Consider the following 18,912-nt stretch of genomic DNA (forward strand, 5'->3'; position numbering starts at 1 on the left):
TGCAAATAATCGCCTCGATATGTGGTGAAATTCCATGATAAGAGACAGTGTTACAGTGAATGCAACCCAAGAACAGCCAGAGAGACATAAAGCATTCTCAAGACCTATAAGGTACCATTAACTTTTCCCCAAAGATTACGACGCTAATAGCTAGCGTTTATTGAATATGTACTGTGTGCCTGGCCCTGACGTATCTACATGGAAAACCTTCAGTCCCCACAACAGTCATAGGAGGTGCACAGGATTACAATCATCTATCTTCACCTTAGAGAGGGGGCGTGAGACACATGGTATGGGGCCGATGGAATACTGCGTTCCTATGGGTTTTCCTGTTAGGAACATTAAAGGGGTAAAATGGCAGCAATGGTCCTTCCAGGAAACAGATGGCATGCACGAATTGAGAATGTTAGCCAGTTTAGCAAAGGGACTATTTACAAAGGTGTGGGTAAGTCCAGGGCAATGACAAGGAATAATGGACTTCTCCAGGGTTTGCAACAGCCTGGCCCGTCTTACTCCAAGGCCTGAAGCAGCCAGAAAAGGGAGCAGTTATGAGAACTGGAAGAGGATACTCGTATGGGAAGACCCCAAGACAGGAGCCATGCATCTCCATCCTCAGAAGCTGTCTGTCTATGGCATCTCCACAGGGAAGCCAAAAGGGGAACAAGTAGGTGACTCACTCTGCCCCCGGCCCCTGCTGCCACTACCCACTGGCTGAACCCAGTTAGAAGCCAGAGGGCGTTGATACAGGTCAGCCTCCACACAGTAATGTGAGGAAAGTAGAGAGTGGACATGGAGTGACAATCAGAAGACACCCAGTCCAGAAAGCAAAGGAGCACTTGGGAGCAAAAATCACATCCACAACAGGCAGAGAGAAAGGACGAGGCTTACATGACTAGGTCTTGGTTAGAGCAAGCTAGATGGAATAGTTTGCTGACAGAAGGGTGTTTAACATCAAAACAGGCTTTCATAGAATTGTGTCTCTTGAAGACCCTTAAAAATGGGAAACACATATCCTTCTCTACGGAATGATGTGGGCGAACTTGTACTGATGAAAGGAGTGTGACTCTGCTAAGATGACTTTGAAGGGTCCTTGTAACTTGAGGATTCAGTGTTCCAGGAGGAGTAGATGGAAATCAGGGAACAGGATCTCCTGCAAAATATTCACAACTCTTTGAAATGGAAATTAGGCTATTCCAATTTAGGAATCAAATTAAAGCAAATATTCAGGGTGTTAGCAGGCTCTGCTCCGGCCCCTTTGAAGTGGCAGCTAAAGGAGGCATGCTTCTGCCCCGGATGAAGCAGGATGTCACTCAGCCTGTTTTCAACTTTACTTAGCACCTGCTGGCTTGGAGTGGCGTCGCCCAAGCAATCAGACATGGATGTGCCAAGAGCCTGACCTCCCCGAGTCTGCGGCCCCTCCCCCACACCCCATGACAGCCTCTCCTGATATAGATGGACAGGGGACGGGTTTAAAATGACAGTCTCAAGTTCGTGTAGGAAGAGAAGGCTAATTCAAAGAAACAGCCAGGCAGGCTTCTTTTCTCGGTAGGAATAATAATATCCCCCTTCTCCATGGCCCACCTGGGAGCCCACTTGGCCTTTAGATCCCGCTGGCAGAAGACCGACGACGAACTCTGCCGACATAGCATGTCGTTTATCCTTCACAAAGCCATTCGCAATGACTTCTTTCAGAGCTACCTCTACCTGCTGGAAAAAATCCCCCTGGGTAAGTGAGTCAGAGCTACTAGATCAGGGACAAGGAATGACGGACGGGACTGGGTGAGCTGTGGGACTTCTGGAAGAGCAGTGAGAACAAGGACATGTTTCAGATGCGAAGAACCCACGACCCACATAAGCGGGTTTCAGTGTGTCAGTGGTATTCTTTACAGAGGGTGCAAAGATTAAGGGGTGCCTGGCAGGTCAGGTCTCTATTTTGGGACTTCCATGCATCCTCAGCCAGTGATTTGCTTCTCTGGGGGTTGGTTCACTGAGTATCAGGCTTACACAAACTCCTTTCTTGAGGTTTGAAAAGACATGTTTAATACTTGCAAGAACAGAAAGCTGAGCAAATTAGGTAACTCCAAGATGCAAGTATTAAGGCAGTAATGTATCAACTAAGAGTTTTGAAAAAAAGACTAAATAGTCATAGTCTTTACTATTTACCTTTACAAGGTGTCATTGTAGTTGTTGCTGCTGTTGTTGTGGTGTGTGTGTGTGTGTGTGTGTGTGTGTGTGTGTGTGTGTGTACCTGCTCATACATTCCACACAATCCTTTCTGGCCTTCCTGAGTCAGAATAATAGAGAGTCCAAAAGGGGCAGATTTGGTCTTTGAATATTAAGGGAAAACAAAAAACAAAAAACGGGGCAGTAGCGTATCTCCATTTTAGTTATTTCCTCTAGTTTTCAGGGAATTAGACAATAGGGCAATAAAAAGCTTATCTGGTGTGTCTACACTACTTTTCTTAGCTTCTGTGAAAGTGGTCACTTCAGGGCACTCTTACCAGCACTGAAAGGGAAATAACTTATGATTAAAGAGTGAAGTATCCCCCTTTGATTTATAGTTCCCCCTGTGAAAGCAGGAACAGTACGTATTGGCCCCAGTTTGTTTTCTCAAGGTTGTCTGAAAGCCCCTTTGTGCCCTGATACAGCCAAGGTTTCCAGACGTGAAAGGGGCTCCCTAATTCTTTGCATTGCATTTAAGAAACTATATGCTAGCAGCCTGCCGAAGTCTCTTTTCATAAATCCATTTCTGAAGGGAACTTAATTCTAGACACACAAATACTTTCATCTCCTGAATATGGATATTTCTTACAAGCACTTCTCATTTATGACTTTATTTGATCCTCACAGCCACACACTATGGGATATATAGGATAAGTATCATTATTTTTTTTTTTCCCTCCTACCCCCTCATCTTATTTTTTCAAGTGAGGGCAAGAGAATTCAGAGATGACGAGATCTCATTGAGGTACCAAAGACCAGAACTCCTTCTGGTAGATCACACTGCCTGTAAATAATTATTTTAGGACATATTATACATCTCATCTTTATCCAAGTGGAAAGATTGGAACAGTCCATTTGGAAGGTGACGATGTTCTGGTTACTTCATACATTGGCAGAATATTGCTTTTCTGGAGACACTCGTTGGGCCACACCTCAATCACAGTAGCGTGGTGGCCTGAGTTGCATTAGCCTGGAAAAGCTATCCTTTACAATAACCGCTAAGAAACTCACTAAGGGGCAGGTGACTGCCAAATTTTAAAAATAATTATTAGAGAGAAAAGCACTTCGTCTCTGAAAGTAGTTAACGATGAATTTAAAAGAACAAAACAATCTTTTCTGAAAATCAGATGAGAATTATTTGGGACAAGTAGACTATAATTTACATTTGGCCTCAATTTTTTTTGTTTGTTGCCCAGAATAGTCATTTTGATTTTATCTATTTTTCTCCTTTGTGAATGTGCTAATGGTTTACCAATGGTTTCCAACCTTTAAAAAAATTACTATTAAAAGACAAACCTTTTGACAAACTCCTCCATGGAAGCCCAATGTAAAATACAGGAAAACGTGAAGTTCTTCTGCTTAGGATTGGGGGCAGGGTCCTTTCCTTGCTCCATCTTTTGTGCCTCACCAGTGACTCATAGCGCACTTCTGAAGCATCCGCAGGGTTCCATAAACAGTTGGAAAACCATTAGTCGATTCTAAACCAAAGATGACTCTCTTTTACATAGTTGGTTTTCCATAAATGGGTACTGTTTATTTTCTCTGACCCTATGATTCACCCCAGACATTAGTTTCCCCTGAGACTAACAGCTAGCCTCAGTGTCTCTTTGATTTTAGCAATTGAGGGCTATATTAGTCAGTATGGATAAGGCTAGCCTGCAATGACAAGTTAACTCTGAAATCTCAATGGCCAAACATATAAAAGTTTATGTTTTACTTTTGCTTCATCATCTCAACATGTATTATTAAGGGATGCGCTATGTTCCACAGAGGCACTCGGGGATCTAGGATGATAAAGGCTCCACTTTCTAACCCATAACTAGTTACATGACAAGGGAAGATAGGAGCTAAAGGTTTGTCTACATGCCCTTAAATATTTTGTCCCAGAAGGATACACAGGACATCTGTTCAGAGATTATTGCCCAGAACTAGTTACATAGCCTTGCCTAACTGCTGAGCAATGAGAGGGGACATAGTTAGTCACCAGTAAAATGTTTCTGTCACAGGAGAACAAAAAAATTGCTTTTTAGAGATAGAAACACCAGGCATTTCTTCTTTTTGAGCAATTCAATTCTATTCAGTGTAAGAGACATTTATGGAACTCTGATTATTATTTGAAGTACTGTTCTGTGCACTGGGCTAGACTCAAACGTTAATGAGACAGAGTCTCTGTTCTTCAGGATTTTATTATCTGGTAATGGAGGCGAGCTACAAATAACTTTAATCCTCAAAAGCTTTAAATCAGTATATCAGCTCTGTGACTACTCAGATTTTTTTGTACCTTTTTCTTCTTACGGGAGAAGCTGAAGTACTTCTAAAGTAGCCAACTCTATAGGCTCTTAATGGTGCAGAAAGGAATCTGCACGTGTGTCTCACCTGCCACTGTGACATTTATCCAACCGGAAGGCTTCCCCAGACCCTTGATTAACTTGCTTAACTCTTGGTTTATGCCCCCAGAGATTATAACGTATATTAGTGGAATGTTTTTACATATGTCAGCTCCCCTATTGGACTCTAGTTCCTGTGAGACTAGAGACTCATTTGTCCTCCTCTATATGCATATATTTACCATGGTTCCTGGCACATAGAAACAACTCAATAAATATGTGTTCATCAAATTAAATGGCCCCTTACTAATAATTAATTGCAGGTCACCAAAGTCCTGAGTTCAAATTCTGGCACTGCTGCTGATAGAAAAGTCACCTCTGCAAGTTACTAAAGTGTCTGAGCATCATTTTCCTCAAAACTGGGTGGCCGTTAGAAGGATTAAATGCAATTGTATATGTGAAAATAGTCAATGCTCAATAAGCATTAGCTTTTTCTTTTCCTTCCTCAGAGTCAGGCCTCTTTTAAAGACACCTTGTAGCCATCCTCAGAACAAGCATTCCCAACTATATGGGAGTTTTCAGGTTGCAGTGGATATTATGCTTTCCCATTTGGAAATGAAACCCAGGCCGTAGAAGTGCTCCTTTTCCAGCTCCACTGAAGCGTTTTAGAGTTGGCTTCCCCTTTTGCTGATTTGAAGACCTCATAGAAGTGAAAATAAAGCCCTTCTTTTAAAAGGTCGGGGAACCGCTACTGGAGGGTCTGCATAGAGAGTTTGTTGTTTGGGGTAATTATGGGAAGAACGGTGGCTAACCCAGACTCTTTGATTCCTTCTCTCCTTCCTTCCTCCTTCCAACTGCCTGAGTTAGACAGTCAGTCTCACTATGCAGTGACCTTCAGTCATGGGGACATTTGCTCAAATAGTCCCAGCTAGCTTCAGAGATTCATGGAGAAGTGACAGCACACGTTAAAAATCTCCAATGGAAGACTTAACTATGTCACTGAGTACAACAGATCTTCAGAAAAAGATGGGAACAAGCCTATTACTGTTCTCAGCATTTTGCATATATTATCTCAGTTGAGCCTCATAACACCCCTATAAGGTGGTACTGATATTTTCCCCATCTTCTATCTGAGGAACGGATATACAGAGGAGTTAAGTAACTTGCCAGAAATCGCATGGTGGTGCATGGTGCAGCAGGATTAGAACCCAGGTGGTCTAACTCCAGAGTCTGCCTTTTTGAACCTCAAAATCATGCTGCCTCCCAATGTAAATGGCAACTTGACTAATGTGGGCAGCAATATTAAGTTTTACCACATTTCTTTAATTTGACAGAATTATAGAATATAGTCTAGGAAGACCGGCCAGTGAATGGGTTCATATAACCTAGTTATACCAGCCCAGGTTCAGTTGGTGTCTTGGAGTGAATGAATTTTCCAAAGGTGGCTGTTTGTGAATAAATAGGAAGTAGAACAGGACAACAAACTTCATCAAACTTCATCTCCAGTTTGTATACCTATATGCGCCTATATGCATATAGGCGCAAGGGGCCTATATGCGCACGGCCCAATCAGAGATGCTCACCTAAGTTACCCCTCAATAACTCCTCTAGCGCTAGCCACAGCATATTTCTGAGTACCTAGAAGTCACTGATATTTATGAATTATATATTCCACAAGAGTCTATTACTCCTGGACATTGCTAAAGTCTGAATCCAACTTCACATTTAGAACAAGCGTCCCGTGCGATTTAGCAGAAGGAACAAAGGCTTCGCACTTAAATGGGTGTGGGTTAGGACCTGGCTATAGCACTTTATTTCTATGTGATCGTGAGTTACTAAATCTTTCTGACTCTCTATTACTCACCTGTAAAATAATGATTATAACCCCAGTTTTGTATCATTGTGGGGATTAACGAGATAATGTTATGAAACTGCCTAGCATAAAGCTTGGCACAAAAGAGGTACCCACCAATCATTGGGAACCCCTTTCATATTTACCCCTTTTTAGAAGAATCCGTCTCTGAGGAGGAAATTAACAATGGTCACCCCTTTGCCATGACAATGAAATGTGAGACTTAATAAAAACATTTCCTATAAGACGCTTAGAATTTCCCAGTGAAACTCAGCATTCAACTATTGGTATTTGTCAAAGTGACTTCCTCTCACACAAGTCATTGCACAGTGATACATTTTTCAAATGGTTACTGTTACCTTTGCAATGCAAATGCTGAAAGATTGTCTTTCCTTTTTATGGAAATGAAGAACCGAAGAATTTCCCTTCTTAGTTAGCAGACTTTCAGGTACACAGTGTGAGATGGAGGAGATGCATTTTGGATTTAAACACATAACATTTAAAGCCCACTAGCTCACTATTGTGAGCTAGCAACTATTTTGTTGCTCACTAGCTACTGGATCTCGGGCAATTAGTTAATCTCTGAATGCTTTGTTTTCTTCTATTGATAATAACATTTACATTACATACTCACTTAGATATAAATGCTAGCACATGTAGTGCATATATACATGTTTGATCAACTATAGTTACTATTTTTTAAGTTATCTTGAGTAAGCATAATTAGAAGGATAGATATTTCATAAACGGTACAAAAAGTGTACCTTATGTGTGCTTATGTCAGCTTTTTCTTATAGCCACTCACTACTCTGTTGATCCCGTATATTATTCAAAGTACAAACCACTAGACAATATTCGTTTACTCAGTGAACATTCAAAGGAGGCCTACTATGTGTTAAGTATAATAGTAAGTGCTGAGGAAAATGCTTACAAAGAAAGTACGATGGAGCCTTATCCTGAAGCGTCTGGCTCACACAGACCACTTTTGTGGGATGTGGAAATATGACGACAGATACCACTACAGGATTTTGCAGAGGTGAACAGGAGGCAGGGCAACTGCTGAATCAGCTTCCGACGTTTCTGATGCAAAATCTCCCCATGAAAAATCCAGTATCTCTGCCTGACTTCGGGCCTTTTTCAAGTTGACAGTAGGTCAGGTACAACACCCAAGGGGCCTGAGTGGGAAGACACTCAGCCCAGCGGGAAGGGCCTGAACGGTGTGGTGGGGACCTGAGCAGATCCGCGCTGAAGTGGGGAGACTGTATTGTCCCTCCCTCCCCACTTTTGGTTACCTCATTGCTGCTGAAGCCTCGAAAGAATTTAGGGAACACTGAACCAGCCCACAGTTGATGTGGAAAATGCCCTCTAAAACTTTCAGGGTAGGCAGTGCATTATTTTACAGACAAGAAACACCAGACACCTAAAGCATACAGGGAACAAATAAAACCTAGAAGTCCTCTCTGGCCAATTCCGAGGCTTGGTAATGATAACTTTCTAGCATGCTGGCACACCCAGACCTTTGGATTCCACCAGAAATACCAATAAAGTCCCACTTCCCACCCTCCCCTGTTGCTGAAAAAAATAGATATGAATTTGTGTGTTTTTTAGATTCCACATATAAGTGAGATCATACAGTATTTGTCTTTGTCTTATTTCTCTTAACATAATGACCTCAAGGTCCATCATGTTATCGAAAATGGTAGGATTTCCTTCTTTTTCATGGCTGAATAATATTCCATTGTACCTAGATACATTTTCCTTTCTTCCTCCTTCCCTCCCTCCTTTCTTTCTTTTTTCCTTCCTTCCTCCCTTCCTTCCTTTAATGGCTAAGTTGGGAAATGCTCACCTGCACATTTCTTTGATGTAAGATCTTACCCTTCATGAGGTCATCCCCTATTTGGGCTTCCCTCTCACCCCGATAAATGAAAGGTGACTCAATCCAATATTCTGTCTCCAATCAATTCAAACTTACTGTCTAAACCTTGCCTATATATCCTCTGGAGATTCTGACATCAATTTTCAGTTGACAAACAGGTCTAACACCAGGAATAAAGTCTGACATAGCGATATCCAACCATTAAAAAAAAAAAAGAAGAAGAAGATACTCAGCAAACATATACACTTAGCTATTAACAAACTTTTTCTTAGAGATTTCACAAGATCTTTATTCTTCTTCAGGGTGTATGAACTTTCACTCTGTTTTTCTTCCTGTAACCAGTAAATCATTGGAAGGACTCTGAAAGTTCAGCTCATAATGTAGGTCAAGAAATAAGTACCATATGATGCAAAGAACTGACAGAGCATCTAGTCTCTGTCATAGACTACCCCAAATTTCACAGAGACATTGCAATCCTGTAAGAATAAGCTACGAGATGTAATTCTATAATTAAAAAAAGCCTGGGCGGATGACTGCTTACCTATCTGCGTCCACTTGCACCACTGCAGGAACCATCAGGAGGGGAAACCTGGGGCTGGCCCTGACACCTCATATATCTTCCGAGTGAAATGCTCCTGTCAATTAGGTGAAAATGAGAACTCAAGCCCATGACCATAAAATCTTACCTATTGAGTCTGACCCCTGCTGAGCTTGGCATCCACTTGTGGTCTAAACATTGCTGGCATAATGGGCCATTCCCATTTCCAGATTAAGGGTTTTAATAGACTCCACCAACTAGTTGACTTAAGCAGGTGATGATGAGTGTGGCTGTTTTGCTGCTTTGCTTGGACCAAGGAGAGCACTGAGCAGTGGCTTGCCTACGATCCAAGGCAGTATTCCACTCTGGGAAGACTCTACAAACTGATTTCCTAGCCTGGGTTTCTGAGACATACAGAGGAATGGGGAACAGCCCTGTTACTGAGATGGTGCCGCTTGATTTTTGTCATCCCACTTGAAGTTTTAAGCATTTCTCAAGCCCTATGTTGTTTACACAACCCTTTGTCTTTGTCTTACGCGCTAGGGAAGGGGGGATTGGTTTGGTCAGTGGTTCCCAGTGTTTTTGAATGTGAGGACTCTCCTTTTTATGCTGTATTTTCTCAAAGAGTAGCTAATTTGTGTATAAAATGGCAAAAAAGCATCTACCTATTTATTGATGCTTTTAAAAGATTTGCACTTTTAAAATAACAATCTATGTATGATACTTAACATATATGGGAGATAGAGTATATACGAGTAATATTTTTAGTCTCTAGAAAACGAGGTACATGGAAGCTGATTCTTGCAGCCCCTGCAGCAAAGCCATGATCATTCAAAGGCCCAAACACTGGCTCCAATGTTTTCACGTTGGAAAACACTGATGTAACTCCACAGATGGAACATATTACAATGGAACATTGCAATATAAGTGGTGTTTATTGGATTTTTAACTTTTAGAATAAAAATTGGGGACTATGTAATTATTGTTCAATTCAGAGCCAAGTAGTACACTGGTCCAATGTCACAATTTTTGTATTACCTGAAGAAAGATGTTCTTAATTAAGGTTAAATAGATTCTCTTTCTTATATTCCTTCTACTCAAAATTATGTCATAGTTTGGTTTGCTTCATATCCTGATCATAACATTTTTGTACTATTGCATGTTTTGTTTGGAGCTTTCCACTGTCTTTTAATTTTTGGGGTTGAGATTTAAAATATGTCTCCCTTAGAATATCACTAATGTCCCGTTTCTTCTTACCTGCTCTATAGCCCAGAATTCAGTGCATCCTACTTCTTGAAGATCTTGCTTTTGAAGCCTATGTTTTCTGTTGTAATATAAATTGATTTCTCTTTAGATCTGATAAACATCTATGATTTGGGGATTTTTTTCCCCATTGGATTCCTGGGTTAATTTCATCATCTTTTGTCACATATCTTCTCTTGATTCTAACCCTCATTGGGCTAGAATACAGCTTCAAGGAACTTCTGAAGAATGAATCCATGGGAGATAAACATTCTCTCATATTTGACCAGGGATTAAATTTTAGCTTCAAAACAATTTTTCTTCAGACTATTAATGGCTCCACTCCATTGTTTTCCAGTGTTTCTGATGGGATCTGTTATAAGCCTGATTCTAGCCCTTTGAACATAGGGTTGTCAGATAAAACATCAGGTAAATTTGAGTTTAAGACAATCAACAAATAAGTGTTTAGTGCAAGTATGTCCCAAGCAATGTGCAATATTTTGAGCATATTCATACTAATATACTATTCATTTTTTTTATCTGAAATTCATGACAAATTTTGTGTCCTCTATTTTTATTTGCTAAATCTGACAACCCTACTATAAGGTCAACTACTTGTTTTCCTATAAATAACTTTAGAATCTTCTCATTACTCTTTGTGTTTTGAAATTTCCTAAGGATATGTATAAGTGTGGTTTTTATTTAATTATTATTATTTTTAATCTATGCTGCCTAGTACTTGTGGGACCTTACAATCTCTTTCAGCTCTGGGAAATTTTCTTCTACTATTTCTTTAATAATTTTCTTCCTCCATTTTCTCTGTTTTTTGAGAATCCTAATCAGCTGATGTTGGGCCTCCTGAAATAAATCTTTATAGCTCTAATCCTTTTACTTCTGTTTTCCATACCTTTCTTTTTGTTTATGTCCTGATAAGTTTACTCAATATTATTTTCCAAAGTTTTCAGTAATCAAAGCTTTAATTTCTAAGAATTCTTTGTTATTCATTGAATTGTCATTTTCTTGGCATCTTATGTTTGATTTATGGATGCACCAGTTCTCACATCTCTCCAAGGATATATGAGGTTTTTGTTTAGTTTGGTTTAAATTCTGATTTGTTTCTTGAATTATTTCTATTTCCTTTAGGTTCAGTTCTGGTTGTTCATCTCTGTCTTTCTCTTTCAGGCTGCCATTTTCCCTCCATGGGTTTGGAAATCATTGTTTATCCATAGTTAGGAATGACAGCGTTAGTGATTCTAGGTAATGATGATGGTTTCCTCTGTTACATACTTCTCCTCTAGATAGAAAGAATGGTAAGCTCTACATGGCCAGGTAGATCTTACCAGACTTCGATGAGTGTGGGCAGGTGAGGTCCCTGGAGTCCTTTATATGCCAAAATGAGTAGTGTTCTTGGATCTCAACATTAATTGGTCCAGTGTCCTTACGCAATTTATTTAATTTTTTTTTTATGGAAGAGACATCTCTCCACCACCACTCCCCCTCCACCCCATTACAGCTGTGCTACCTGTTGCTTTTGGGAGGGTGCATTTTTCCCTCTCAGTGGTTGGTCTGTAGACAGATTTTTGATTAATTCTTACTTCCTTTTGCAACTATCCTGGGCTGCAAATTCTTTAGCTTTTTTCTATCTGCTCTTTGTCTTCCAGAAATTTGTTGAAATCATGAGTCCATCACTGGTCCCCTCTTATTTTCTTTACTGAATGGGTTTATTAAAACAATTCTTGGGGAGTATTGGGTAGGAGGGAAGACAAATGCATGTATCCAGCCTACAGTCTTGAACCAGAAGTTCTTCTCTTTCATCCACATTCTATCATATCTTCCTGAATCGGCTCATGAAAATATTTTACAACTGCAAGAGTGCATTTTGGTTTACAAAACACCCTTAAATGCACACTCATTTACTCTTCAGAAGTTGGAACATGTTTTTCTAAAAAATAAATGTCTTAAAATAAAACCTCATATGGTTTCTGAAATAATGAAATGACATAGTACATCAATATATAATATGCCTAGCCTACTACCTGGGCCAAAAGAGTGGCTCAGTAAATATTACATCTTTTTCATTATTTTATTTTGTTTTCAGAAAATAGAGCTCAAGAACTTTTTCTGTAATGTTGGTACAAAGAGATATTTGGGTATGAGATGCTTGAAAAAGAGATGAAAGGATAGCTACCCCTGAACTACCTTGTGATTAGAAGGATTAATGATTAGATTCTCATAAAACATTTGGAGCTCAAAGATAAAACTCACTGTAAAACGTGACATTCTTTATTCTACTGTAGCAAACTGTACTATTAAACTTATAAAATAAATATTAGATTGGTGCAAAAGTAATCGCGGTTTTTGCAATTATTTGTAGCCTTTTAAACTGCAGTTACTTTTGCACCAACCTAATAATAAGTTATGGTTTTACTAAACCACAGGGTGTTAACTCATGAAAAATGCCACATGATTGTGATTTACACATGAGATACCTGAAGATCAGAGGGGTGAAGAAGTTTTCCCAAGTTTACATAGCAAGTAAGTCACTGAGCCAGAACTCAGACCCAGATGTCTGACTTCAAACCAGTGCCTTTTCCTCCATGGTACAAATTCGCAGGCTTCTAGGGGGAAATCAATGTGTGATAAGATGGACTGTGTTCTGTCACATGATATTAATAAATATTAACAATATTTCATTTGCAGTGAAATTGTATGCTTTAACGAGTCAAGTCATCAATGGGGAAATGCAATTCTATGCCAGAGCCAAACTTTTCTACCGAGAAGTACCAGCTACAGAAGAGGGTATGATGGGAAATTTCATTGAACTGTCCAACCCTGATATCCAGGCTTCTCAGGAATTTCTTAGGAAATTTGTTGGGGTGAGTTATCCAACTGCAGCTTGATGAGGAGGCAAAGTTCTTGCAAACATTGAGCTCACATGCTTCTGTGTTGTTTTAAGTCATATTAAAGCCATATGGCCCAGCCAAGAGTTTAGCCGGAAAGCCTGCTTTAAGATGTTCAGAAAGGATGGGTCACATCAAACCATTGGGTGATCCCACTTGGCATTCCACCCTTCTCGCACCATCTAATCGCTCATGCCTCAGGGGAAGGTGAACTAGTAGTGCTAATATCCAATTTGGGGGTTAAGAAGACATCTCTGTAAGAGTCTCAGAGATAAACAGTCAACAGCCAGCTGACTGACGGGAAATCATGCCACTTGGAACCTTGGGGTGATTTACTGACTCCCTCTAATAAAAATTTGATGTAGTAAGGAAATGCACGTTTATGTTAGGTTCAAAAATAATACCTACAGTAGAATATTTTTACATTATTCTATACATCGTTCAGACATTGCCTTGAAAGAATGTGACCCCCTTGTAGTCCCAGCGCTGGGTGAAACCCCACTTCCTCACCTCCAGGTCCTATGGGGACAGTATAGTGTATGGGCCCAAATCTTGGGCTCCAGAGTCATTATGGGTTTTTTACTTACTATATAAGCATCTTTGGGCTTGTTACTTAAATGCTCTATGTCTCAGTTTTCTTAAAACCTCTGACTAGGGAATAACCACAGAAACTGCCTCATTGGATAATATGAAGGTCAAATGAAATCATCTGTGTCAAGTTCTTGCTTTAGTGCACATAATTATTACTCAATACATTTAAACTACTGCTGGTACTAATAAGAACTGGCTTTCACAAAATGCATTTTTGATGTTTTCAGGAGCTTCATTCAGGTCTTAGAATAGACTTACCCCACCTAATAAGGCTGCTGTCGGTCCTACTGAAAACATAATGTGCTAACTGGCAAACAGGTTTGGTTCGAATGCATTAGGAAGTCATCCGTTTGGAATTTGGAGCCCATTTTATTCTGATACAGGAACATTATAAATATGATCAATATTGGGGGTTAGGCTGCCAGCCTATTTAGAAGCATAATATTAAGAATATTCGTAGTGTTGAGGTTCACTTCTCATCCACCCTCCCGGGAGCTCCGAGTGCCTGAGCAGAGACGATAGGATCAGGATGGAACACCACTGGGGCCGTAGTGTCTGGACATCAGCTGCAGGCAGGACTGTGGGACAGTGGCCATGGCTTTTCAGAGGTCAGGGTAACCGGGAGCATTTCCAAATCAGTGTTGTTGACTGATTTCACTGAGTGCTTTTCTGAGATGATCAGTCGCTCTGCTGAACCCTTTAGCAGCATGTCTTATTTACTCTTCACAACAATTCTAGGAGGTAAGCAATATTATTATCATCCTTGTTTCTACATTTGTGGAAACTGAGGCTTGGAGAGGTTAAACACATTATCCAGGTTACGCAGCTGGTAGGAGACAGAGCTGGAACTTAAGCTCAGTCAGGTCTGTCTGACACCAATCTCACTGCTCATAACCATGACATATTTTTTCCATTTGGTTCATGAAGCAGAAAAATTCTTCTTCTTTTATTTTTTTTTGTGGACCGCAGACCTCAATTCTCCTCCAGTCTGGCCGAGAGCAATGCCTCCTGCTTGCCTGGCGGGGAGGCTGCCTTTGATCCCAGCGCATTTCAGAAGCTTAGTGAGTAATCCAGCTGTCTTGTCACTCCATGTGGAGTATCAGGCTGACCACAGGGATGCTGGTCAGACAGAGTCCGTCCATACACCCACACGCCCACAGGCCTGGGGAAGGAAACAGCCTTGGGCTTGCATATTCATGTTGGGAAAGAGCAGCATGTGCTTCTCACAAAATATGAGGAGTCCTTCTTAGAAGACAAGACTCATTGTGAAGCTGTGACCTCTAAGTACAAACACGGTCTTTTTAAAGAAATAATATTTTGGTACTTTGACCTTAATAATCTTCTAAATGAGTATCCAGGTCAAGATACAAGGGGGGTGGGAGTATGAGGATCTGACATGATTTATCCTTGTGTCAACTGGGAAAAGGCAGATTGTTTAATTTAAAGCTTGGCTTTCCTTCCAACACTTAACAACATGGCATAGTGGGAAAGGGTGTTTAAATGTGTTTCCTTTAGCAAATAAGTGATACCAAGATGATGTCCAGGGCATAGCTAATAACTTTCCTCAATTTTAACTTTCGGGGCAGGGTGGGGCCGGGTGGGGGCTTTGGCAATTTATGAAAAAGTAATCAGTATTTGATAGTATATCCCTTTTGACATTTCTCAGAGATTGCACACTAAAAACTCTGGGTCTAACTTGTTATATCTTGTGGGTTTTATACAGTGTCCTTTAGCACTTTCGTTTTAGTTTTAAACTCCACTGGATGAACTTGAAATAATGTTCTTCAAAGCAAAATATACATAGGCAGAATCAAAACTAAAATGAATTTCCTAAGAGTATTTTACTATTTTATGTGAATCTCTATGTATAAGGATAACATAGTAAATGAAAATGAAAATATCGAAACATCTTGTGTTGAAATCACACATCGTCTGTAGTTGTGGTGACATTCCTGAAAGGGCACCGACTCAGTACAATCACAGTTTCTGGCATGCCAGGTGTCCAAGAGGCAGAGATTCTGTCCCCGAGAGGGGTCCTTCAATATCCCTTCTCAGAGGAGCTGCATGAGGATGAGAGACGGGGAAAGAAACTAGGTGCCAGGATGTGGGAGGCAGTGGCAACCACGTGTAGGGACACAGAGTAGAGAACTAGGCAACAGAGGTGAGAGGCTGGAGGCACCCAGGATTGCAGTGCAAGGCACCTTGTTGTACCAGCTTTGAAAAAAGTAAAATTTCAATCATACCAATATGAACGGAAATGTGTTCCCTGAGTGAATTTAAAAATTTTTAAAACTCATAAATGCTCTCATTGCTTTGCATATATATATATATGGCAATAAGCTACAGCGTGGTCCATTTAGCAGATTGACTCAAATTTACAATTAACTAAGTTCTATTTCCACAGGGCTTTCAATGGCCCATTTCTTAGAGAAAATTACCAAGTTTTTAAACTTAAGACATTATTTTCTAAAATCCCATTTTGAAGTTCTTTTAAAGACCTATATTTGGGAAAAATAAAGCAAAAAGAAGAAAGGTTTGGAAGTGTTTTGAAAAAGGAACTGAAGGCTCCTATAACCTGATTGTGGTAGCACATGCTTATATCCATTTGCTTAAAATTCCTTGAATGATACTCTTAAAATCGTGCGTCTTGTTATATGAAACTCACCTAAACACAGTTGATGTGAAGAGGTAGCTGGAGTGTCCAGGGCTCAGGGTGGCTGTCTGTGCCTTCGTGCAGGGACCCGGAAGAGCTGGGACGGACCGCGCCCTGGACTGCGGCTCTGGGATTGGGAGGGTCAGCAAGCACGTCTTGTTGCCGGTTTTCAACAGCGTGGAACTGGTGGACATGATGGAATCGTTCCTCCTGGAAGCCCAGAACTACCTGCAGGGCAAAGGGGACAAGGTAGAGAGTTACCACTGCTACAGCCTGCAGGAATTCACACCCCCTCTGGGGAGATACGATGTCATCTGGATTCAGTGGGTGTCCGGTTAGTCCTGCACGGCGTTGCGTCTGCCCTCCTCCCCTTCCCAGAAAGAGAAGACAACACCTGGGGCTCACTGGAGGATTTGCAGTGAGGGAGCAAGGATGTGAAGGGAGATCTAACTATGCTTGTGCCTCGAGCAGTTAGCTAGCTTTGGGGACCACGGGAACTCCTAAAAAGCTCTGGTCCTTTAGATTTTTCCCATAACCTCTTCTGTGTAAGCCTGACAATTCCCATCCTTGGGGACAGACTGCCTTTGGACCAACCTAAATCCTGGAGGAAACCTAAATACTTGAAAAACTTTAAGATGTAGGGCCAAAAAAAGTTTATCCCCATTTGTTGGCAAAACTAGACTTTTTTAGATTTAAATCCCCAGGAAATGAGGCAATAGTAAATTAGATTTGGGTGTGTGTGTGTGTGTGTAGGAGACACAGAGCAGTGATGGTAGACTTCGGTTGTCCGGGGGACATGGAGGGGACCCATGGATGGGCAATAGTTTGTCTCGTGTCCGTGAAGTAGATAGACCAGGTAGTACATAACATCTATTTTTACACAGGGCACTGTGCCCCCCCAAAGAGGACCACTTCCTCTTATCTAAGTTCTCAAAGCCTCCTGCACAAAAACAACCTGGCTGTTAAATAATTCATGACTGACTGAACAGATGGTCTCCTGATTCTTTCCCACTCACCTTCTTTCCCACCCACCGTTTCGTCCTGTTTCCCTATCTTCTCGGCCTCATCTGTAGGGTACCTAACTGATAAGGACCTTCTTGCATTTCTTTCCCGGTGTCGAGATGGCCTGAAAGAACACGGTGTCATCATACTGAAGGACAATGTGGCTCGGGAGGGCTGCACCCTAGATCTCTCTGACAGCTGTGTGACTCGGGACATGGATGTCCTGCAGAGCCTCATTCAGAAGAGCGGGCTGGCGATGCTGGGCCGGGAGAGGCAGCATGGCTTTCCCGAGCAGTGCATCCCGGTGTGGATGTTCGCGCTGCACAGTGACGGACGCTCCTGACCAGTGGTGGCGTGCACGGCGGGACAGCACGGCGGTGCTCGCAGACAGAGGTGCTCTCCTCTGAGACGCACCTGGTGATTCGTGGAGGATGGAGAGAAGGAATGCAGTGCATGTCTGGAAAGGACTGAGGACGTCGTGTGGACAAGTCTGCACTAATTCCATAAGTACACGCACACTGGACTTTTTGAAAGATAAATGGAGTGAAGCATCAGAAGAAATGGTGGTAGGCACCTAATGTGTCCGAGTGTAATCAGAAACAGAAAAGGGAGCAATGTCCACAAACTCTGAAGATTTGCATATAGAGTACAGAGTGCGGTCTGGACCCCTTTTCTCTGCCCTCATGCTAGATACATTACACTTCCTTCCTCATTGGGATTACTACTTCTCTTAGACAAAAATCTCCCCCTAATTAAGTAGGCACCAGTCATAATAACCTTATGAAAACAAGCCCATTTCTTAATTTTGTCATTAGCCTTTCTCTTGACAGAAAAAGTATATGGTTTCATGTTCTATTTTGGGTCAGTTTCACCACACAACGGTGATGTCATATGGATGTAATTTGATAACAGAAGGCTGCATTTCAGTGATGTACCCTTGAAATTTCAGCTGTGAAACATATAAGCAAATGTCACTGATAATCTAATTTCAGCCACTGGCTCCCAATGCTGCTTACTTCATTGCAACCACTCCTGTTTCCTTGATTGATATGAAGGTACATTTGAAAGAGAAGAGAAATTATAAACCTGAAAACTGAACTAACTGGATTAATATAAGGCATTGATTTAATTAAAAATCATCTAGAATCTTTCACGACCCAATGTAATTTAATTTTTATTAGCGTAACACAACAGAATGGGAGGTAGAATCCTTAGCGCATAAGCCAGAGAACAGAACTAAACCAACTGGTGAAGCATTCATTACCAAATGGACTGAGTGTGGGGCAAACAAGGGCATTTGAGGGTTAATGCTCTGTGTCTTGGAGCAAGTTAGCTGAATCTTCTTTTTAGGCCTATCCCAGGAATTTTCTTTTTCTTCTACAACAGCACTCTAATTCTCTTGCCTCTTGACTTTCTGCTTTGCCAACGTTCAGCTATTGATTGACACAATTATCAACTTTCTCTGCTCCCGGATTCCTGAGCATGTGGAGGGAATGACATAATTGTCCTATGGATCTGGGAAGGTGACTTTTCACTAGGCTGAGTCTTTGAGGTTGATCAGCAGTCCTTTTTCTCTTGCTAAGCCAAGTCACTTTCCATTCCCTGTAGAAATTTTCCAGATCTTTATTGCTCCACACAATTTCCCAACTCTAAATCTATCCTTAATTTGAGAACGTAGAAGTTGGGGAGTAAATTGTATCAACATTCC

General features: G+C 41.1%; 1 protein-coding gene across 1 annotated transcript; it reads left to right on the top strand.

Annotated features, from left to right (window-relative positions):
* The first annotated feature begins 1,502 nt into the window (after nucleotides 1–1,502).
* NTMT2 (N-terminal Xaa-Pro-Lys N-methyltransferase 2) lies at nucleotides 1,503–18,271 on the top strand. Its single transcript, XM_033093226.1, has 4 exons — nucleotides 1,503–1,726; nucleotides 12,759–12,934; nucleotides 16,287–16,536; nucleotides 17,276–18,271. Exons 1-4 carry the CDS (start codon nucleotides 1,573–1,575, stop codon nucleotides 17,545–17,547), a joined length of 852 nt encoding a protein of 283 aa, XP_032949117.1. The 5' UTR covers nucleotides 1,503–1,572; the 3' UTR covers nucleotides 17,548–18,271.
* Nucleotides 18,272–18,912: the final 641 nt, after the last annotated feature.

This window comes from Rhinolophus ferrumequinum, chromosome 22 (assembly GCF_004115265.2).
Source record: "Rhinolophus ferrumequinum isolate MPI-CBG mRhiFer1 chromosome 22, mRhiFer1_v1.p, whole genome shotgun sequence".
In the NCBI taxonomy this organism is placed as follows: domain Eukaryota; kingdom Metazoa; phylum Chordata; class Mammalia; order Chiroptera; family Rhinolophidae; genus Rhinolophus; species Rhinolophus ferrumequinum.

What these genes read in the sequence shown, in the direction of transcription:
- NTMT2 (XM_033093226.1), top strand. Translation starts at nt 1,573, where the DNA reads ATGGCCCACCTGGGAGCCCACTTGGCCTTTAGATCCCGCTGGCAGAAG. An exon ending in GCTGGAAAAAATCCCCCTGG is followed by an intron (nt 1,727 to 12,758) that starts GTAAGTGAGTCA and finishes TTTCATTTGCAG; the next exon opens with TGAAATTGTATGCTTTAACG. An exon ending in CTGGATTCAGTGGGTGTCCG is followed by an intron (nt 16,537 to 17,275) that starts GTTAGTCCTGCA and finishes CCTCATCTGTAG; the next exon opens with GGTACCTAACTGATAAGGAC.